This window comes from Octopus bimaculoides, chromosome 21 (assembly GCF_001194135.2).
Source record: "Octopus bimaculoides isolate UCB-OBI-ISO-001 chromosome 21, ASM119413v2, whole genome shotgun sequence".
Lineage (NCBI taxonomy): Eukaryota > Metazoa > Mollusca > Cephalopoda > Octopoda > Octopodidae > Octopus > Octopus bimaculoides.
The window spans coordinates 8,783,569-8,791,572 of NC_069001.1; the positions used below are offsets into that span (position 1 = coordinate 8,783,569).

An 8,004-nucleotide genomic window follows, 5' to 3' on the forward strand; every position below is an offset into this window, starting at 1 on the left:
AACCACTAGCTGGAATACACAGGTGCTTACAATTGTCAAGTATTACCTCTAATTTTCAATTTACCTACGTGTATATATATATATATATGTGTGTGTGTGTGTGTGTATAGCTATTTGTATATATATATATATATGTGTGTGTGTGTGTGTGTATAGCTATTTGTATATGTATATATATGTAAATATATTGATGTGTGTGTGTGTGTGTGTGTGTGTGTACATCATCACATCACTGAAACTGTAAAAAATCTGTAAAACTTTCCAGAAGTTTATCATTTAAATATATGTGAGCATGTCTAGATATGCAACTCTATGCATGAGAATACAAACATAAAAATGAGAATACATGCATGAGAATACATACATAAAACATACAAATCTGCACATACATACATACATACATACATATATATACATACATACATACATACAAATGAAAATACTCTGTTGTTGATGTGGAAATTCCAGTGAAGAAACCTTGGATCTAGATTAGAAACCGGTTCTTTTGAAATAAACTGAATAATGACATACATACATACATTTAAATTTCTTTACTTGAAAAACAGGTATGGCATCCACCTCTGAAACAATGCCTCGATAATATAATCATCTAACCCGTGCTAGCATAACAAAATATATGTTACAAGGAATGAATGAGATATAATCAAATATAGACGTTTATTTTACAAAGACTCAAGGACACCTACACATATGCTTGCACACAATCGCATGCGCGCACGCACACACACACACACACACACACATACATACATACATGCATAAATGCATGCATACATGCATACATACATGCATGCACACATTCACACAAACTAAAATTACTCAAATAAATAAAACAAAAATAAACAAATAAATACATGCATCAAATCCAAAGCACCAACCTAACATAAACAAATTAAAAACGGTTCCCACACCCACATTTGCATGAAACAGAAACAGCTCCACGCATTACAGCCAATGAAACATCTAAAGAATGAACACAAATAGCAGATCACCCCACCACCACCACCACCACCACCACTGAATCATATTAATTTTGCCTGAACATCATAATGACATAAAACTCAAGTAATAGCAAAATCTCAACTTCAGTCTTAATTAAAAACAAAACCCATAGCTTGTACGTGTATTGTGTACTTCTTTCTTAAACATCTGACACTAACCCTTTAGTATTTAAACTGGCCATATCAGGTCCGAATATTGTTCCTTGTTCTATGCTAGCACTGACCAGATTCAGCCTCTCACAAATACCTCACAGCGTCGTTGTACAAAATAATCAGCCACATCATTAAAATCTTGAAGCTAAGAGGTAACACGATTAATTCAATATTCTTTCATTCTTTTACTTGTTTCAGTCATTTGACTGTGGCCATGCTGGAGCACTGCCTTAAAGAGTGTTAGTCGAAGAAATCGACCCCAGGACTTATTCTTTGAAAACTTAGTACTTATGCAATCGGTCTCCTTTGCTGAACTGCTAAGTTACAGGGACATAAACACACCAGCATCAGTCGTTAAGCGATGGTGGTGGAACAAACACAGACACACACACACACACACACACAAAAATATATATATACAGGGTTGGCCAGAAGTCACCCAACAGTAAATCAAAATTCTATAAATACTCTCTGTAATTCTGTATTGACTTGAATGGAAAATGTATCACTCAAGAAGGACTTCAGTTTGAACAATTTTCATGATGTTTCATATTTAAATGCTTTTATTAAATTCATTCAATTGCTAAATATAAATAAATCCTGGAATTAAATGGGTTTGATTTACCGTCAGGTGACTTTTGGCCTACCCTGTATACACACACACACACACACACATATATATATATAATACAAATAATATGTGAGTATATGCATATATACGTACATGTATGTACATACCTACATTTACATGTAAATATGGATGCATATCTAGGTACAGGACGTCACAAAAAAACGTGGGCAAAATGAATAACAGAACATAAACAGAGCACAAAAACACACAGGCCACATAGAGAACATTTCCTTCCTCAGCTGCCACCATTCTAAGACTAAGCGTTTATACATACAATGGGCTTCTTCCAGTTTCCCCTCTACCAAATCCACTCACAAGGCTCTGGTTGGCCCTAGGCTATAGCAAAAGACACTTGCCCAAGGTGCCACACAGTGGGACTGAACCCAGAACCAAGTAGTTGGGAAGCAAAATTTCCACAACCAGTGTTCACATGCATCTATCAACTATATACAGCTCCTAACTTTCTCCACTAAAGCATTCTAAAGATGCTTTTCACTTCCTTTCTAGAACACTATTTACTCGTTATTGATATATAAAAGTGACAGCTTTGTTCCTTTGTCTGTATTCTGGTCAATTATTCATACACCAAACCCTTGTACCATCAACAACTGCTATATGGTGTGATTAAACAATATTTGTCTATAGTTCAACAGCAAGTGATAAGATGAATAGTCACCGAAAAATTTAGATGGAAATGCAATGTAAATAGTGGTAAATATTCTGTTTTCTTAATGTGGTATATTGGAGAGCCATTCTTCCCTCCTGTTTGTTTAACTCACATATGCATAAACGCAGCACCAACCACCAGTGTGCACTCATAATGATTAAATATCTTGCTCAGATGACCTAGATTGTACGGCTATCGGCATAACTACAGATTGATGCCCCCACTATAGAAGTTGGTATGAGAGAATTTGTAAGCAAATCTGCTTATGATCTCTTGTGAAACAGCTCTCAATTTCTGGTTGAAGGAGAACCAGGGTTCTTAAAGCAATGGCAGAAGCAGCTAAGAAGTGTTCCAATTGGATCTGATCAAGCAAGAATGAAAGCAAATTTCAGGGGACATAATTTACCCAACATCCAACTAGTGTCTCAGACTGAACCGATTAAAACACACAATTTACCTTGGCTTTGGGCCACCTAAACCATCCAGGAAGGTTGCAATGGAGGAGTTAGTATGGCTGAAGTGTAATCAAAGGGTAATGGCCTGGGTGCAACTCACTCATCCCCTTTACAGTGTAAAGAGTTAAGGGCTAAGACAGTTGCATGACGGGGCTGGGGGCTTCTCTGAAAGCCTTCTACTATTCAACTATTTCTAGAGTTTCTTACCTCTCGTTTAGATGAAGATCATACATTTATGAGCATAACTACATTTTGGTGTCCCTTTAAGTTTATGTCTTTATAACCTTCTTAATAGTGCATGTCTTTCAAGGAAATTTTGCCAGGATAGATTTTCAATGGTGTAGACCAGTGGTTCTCAACCGGGGACGAAAATCAAGCTTTGAGGGGCAATGAATGCAACCATACTTACAACAGGCAATGGCGATCGCCGACTGTACTTACAACAGGCAATGACGCATCCAGTGCATCATGACAACAGGGGCTCTTCGCAACTGTGGTCAAACCGTAAAACCAACTCTTTTTCTAAATTCAAATACTGTAACTATGCACCTCAATAAGTGCGTTATCTTTCAGGATTTAGTTCACTAATTATACACTTAGTCGGATTTTCCGTAAGCTGAACCAGGTCCCTCTTCTGCTGCAGGGAAAAATGGTAACACTGATAAATTGTAAACGGTTGATGAGAGCTTTTGTTGAAAAACTCAGTCTTTTTCAAGTTAATTTAAAACCAAGACAGTTTCATGATATGCCCAAACGTTTTCTGACATCATATCTTATTGAAACTGGGTTTAGTACTCTCAATCACATTTTGTGGAAGGAAAGAAACAGATTTGACATCATTTCACGAGAAGATATTCATATCTGTTAGAGTACCATTAAGCCTAACAATAAATATTTAGCGGAACATCAACAATCTGAAGGCTCACACTAGTTAGTCCGAGGTTATAGTAGAAGACACTTGTCCAAGGTGCCATGCAGTGGGACTGAACCCAGAACCATGTGGTTGGTAAGCAAGCTACTTACCACACAGCCACTCAAAATATATAATTTTCCATTTGCCTTGTACTCATCTAAACGAAAACTGGAAACTTTATTTTAACGGGTCTTCCAATTTTATATTGATAATAATAAAGTCATAAATTCATTTTTATGCTGTGTATTGATCATGAGTAAATTATTAAGCAATTAAAAGGGTGTGGACTTCTTTCCTTTGAAAAATAAAATTTCCAAAACTTTTAAAATCTTTTATCAACATAGGAGTCATCTACACCTTCAAAAATAAATCTTAGCAAAATTTCAGTAAGAAATACTAATTATTAATAATGTAATGAGGAAACAAAGTCGGTGAGGAACATCACGATTCATTAAACGTAGACAGATGGACGGGCAGACAGACGGACGGACGGACAGACAGACAGGTAGACACGTTTATATTTATAGATAGATAGATAGACGTAAACGTACACACACAGTTATACGTATACACAGAAATACAGTTGCATTAAACTAAATATTGATTACATCTTGACACGTACTTAATGCTATTTTCTGCAATTACAGGTAGCAGAGCAACACATGGTCAGCCAAGTTGACAATAAGGCAGTTTCTTATAAAGCTAAAAATCTAAAGGTCATTTTCTCATTAAATCAGTTTTAAATCTGATATCTAAAAGGTGTGGCACTGTTTGCTTTCCTGGTCTGCTTTACTAATCCTGCTGTGGTCAATATTTCTTAAGGTTGATAAAATAATGAACCCATCAAGTACTGGGATAGATCTCTAGTAAGTTATGCGTTCCTATACAATGGCGTCGGAAATTACCTAGCGTGCCAAAATCCTTAATTTCTTTGAATATGTAAGCTTTAAGCATTGTATAGATAATAATTTCAAAAACCAAAATTTGGCTGGGGGTAGCCCCAATCCGTCTCACCTTCCATTTCGGTTTTGACTTCTGGTTCGAGAAATTTTTTTTTTTTCAAACTTGTTACGCTTATTTTTTAAGAATCCTAATTTTAGACGCTTAAAATATATATCTGAGCAAAAAAAAAAAAAAATAATAATAATAATAATTTCACAACAAAGTCAACACAGAAGAATAAGAAAAAAAAAAGAGGGAGCGGTACCCCCCACCCTCGATACAAAAAGAAAGTTACACATCCAAAGAAATTATGGTTTGAGGGGGGGGGGCGCACTAGCTAATTTACAACTCTGTTCCTCAAGAACACTGAAACTGTCCAAGACCGTCAGGCCTATGTTCCATGTTCTGAGATATTCCTATAAAACTTGGTTATCTTAACATCCAATATTCTGAAGTGCTACTATCTTTCCTCAGCACTGCTGCAGAAAAGAAGCCCGGTATGCTAGAAATAGTTACAACGTCGCTCTCAAATCGCAATCCATAGTCTAAAAAAGAAAAGACACACTGAGTAGTTAGTCCAGGGGTTTTCAAATTTTTTGACACCCCTTTATATTTCAGGCTTTACCTTAAGGACCCCCTTATAGGTTTATTGTCAATTAAAAGATTTCGATTAAAAAACATATATAAAATCAAATTGCTCATAAAAAGTATTTGCTGTCTACGGACCCCCTGTGGTCCGCGGACCACAGTTTGAAAACCCCTGGTGTAGTCCTAGATGCACTGCGTCTGAAATAAACAAAAACTGCAGGCAAGTTATGTCAGGAACGTCTTCGACCTACAGGTTCGTACTTTCTCTCAGAACTCACTTGGGGCAAGACGTGATTATTGTAACCCTTTTACATTTACTACTCTCTGAGGACCCTCAAAGGTAATTAATTTGTAATATATCCATAAAACACGCATCCATGCATCTGCACATGTTTGTACTTTTCGAACAGTTAAACGTCGTATATCGCGGGAAAACCGTTTTAAAAAAACAAATCTTTAAAAATTCATACAGTGAATAGAAAAACTGGCCAGGATAAAGAAATCTTTCAACAGATAGAATTCAAAAGAAACTTAGAGACCGTCTGTGTACATAGATTTGGAATTAATTCAGTTCACTGGCATCTGCCGCTGGACGTAAGTATATGCTAAGCACATCTACAGATTAGGGCCTCGCAAACTGCAGGAGACTTTAAAATAATTAATATGCATATTTTCAATCTCTGCAAGACTTTCTGATGCAAATTTTTTTAACAAGAGACCTCCAATCATGCTTTAAGGCCGCTCCCAAATTTAAATCAAGCACCGGACAAAGCCAATAAATTAATAAGAGAACATGTCGAACACTTACCTTCTCAACAGTTTAGTCACAGAAGAAAGCTTCAGATTATTTTTGACAGGACAAAGTAAGGGTCGCGTTGCGAGTTGAACGAAAATACTGCAAGTTCGAAACATTTCAAACACTTATTTGATTAAAATTTTTTTGTGTGTGTTTTTTCCAATTCTTTTCTTTTCGTTTTGTTTTGTTTGTTATTTCTTTTTATTTGATTTCAAATCTCAGTTTTTATTATTTTATCACTTTAAAAATGAATGATTTGTATATAAATATATTGTATATATTTTTTCTTTCTTTCTTTCACTTTTTAGTTCATTCCTTGTTTCGATGCGTCTTCTTACTTTCCTAGTCTTTCATCCTTCGTCGCTTTCAAACCTCGAAATAACCGCAAAACGTGACTGGTTTCAATGAAAATAAGTTTTATACTTATGTGTTGAAACTTATCTGGGAGGTAGCAAATGACTTTATCGTATGTTCTTCTTACCAGCTGATGGTGTTATGCGTTAACAGGGTGTTGATGGTAGATTTGTTGCTGCTGTTGTTATTAGCGTCGGAGGTGGTCGTGATGATAGTATTCAGAGTGATGGGGGCAGGAGCCGTTTGCCGGGAATTACTCTTTGCTTATCGATTAGTTATTAGGATCAATAAGAAAACAGCCTCAGCTTGATTGCCGTAATCATGCTGTAATAACATATGTACTTTTCTTATTTTTGTTTTGTTGGCACTTGAAATGAAAATAGAACATTGGGTATGACCCACTCTCCAGCCGATCCAATAATTTTTCTCACGAAGGCGGCGAGTTGGCAGAAACGTTAGCACGCCGGGCGAAAAGCTTAGCGGTATTTCGTCTGTCGCTACGGTCTGAGTTCAAATTCCGCCGAGGTCGACTTTGCCGTTCATCCTTTCGGGGTCGATAAATTAAGTGCCAGTTGCACACTGGAGTCGATCTAATCGACTGGCCCCCTCCCCCAAAATTTCGGGCCTTGTGCCTACAGTAGGAAAGAATATTTCTTCTCTCGTCTTTTGGATAGAGAAGAAATATTTACATCTCGATTTATTTACATATGTAACACGGAGAGAGAGAGAGATAGAGAGAGAGACAGAGAGAGAGAGAGAGAGACAGAGAGAGAGACAGAGAGAGAGATAGAGAGAGAGACAGAGAGAGAGGGAGGGAGGGATGTATATGTATGTATAATGCATGTACAAGCACAAATAGGGGTAGCTGTGTGTATTTGAGTGTACGTCTATATACCGGCTCTCTCTAATTATATATATATATATATATATATATATATAATGTCTGTCTCTCTTTCGATACACACAGGTGCACACTTGGTTGTGTGGTTAAGAAGTTCGTTTTCCACCAACATGGTTTCAGGTTCAGTCCTACTTCGAGACACCTTGAGATACAGGCTTCTACTACAGTAGATCCTAAGTGGATTCGACGGATGGAAACTGAAAGAAGCTCGTTGTATGTATGTATATGCGTTTGCTAGGGAGTGTGTGTGTGTGTGTGTGTCTCTGCGTTTGTGCTTTTCGCCCACCACTGCTTGACAACCAGAGTTGGTGTGTTTACATCCCCATAACTTAGCGGTTTGGCAAAAGAGCCCAATAGAATAAGTACAAGGCTGTTGAAAAATAAGTCCTGGGGTCAATTTGTTTGAGTAAAGACGCTTCAAGGCTGTGCCCCAGCATGGTTAGTCAAATGACTGAAAAAATGAGGAAATGTCTGTAATGCTTTGAGTATTTACTCATCTTTCAAAAAGATGGGATAGAAATGGAGAGAATAGAACAGAGAAGAAAACTTAGAGGAATTGAAACAAACAGTTCTACAAATTCT

At 36.9% G+C, this 8,004-nt stretch overlaps 1 protein-coding gene across 1 annotated transcript in view; it reads right to left on the bottom strand.

Moving 5' to 3' along the window:
• The window catches only part of LOC106875608 (glutamine synthetase), a 71,235-nt gene extending 64,464 nt beyond the window's left edge, over window positions 1–6,771 (bottom strand). Inside the window, exon 1 of the mRNA XM_052975297.1 lies at window positions 6,180–6,771. Coding sequence (XP_052831257.1) covers window positions 6,180–6,283 — 104 coding nt within the window. The 5' untranslated portion in view covers window positions 6,284–6,771. The remainder of the gene's footprint in view (window positions 1–6,179) is intronic.
• Window positions 6,772–8,004: the final 1,233 nt, after the last annotated feature.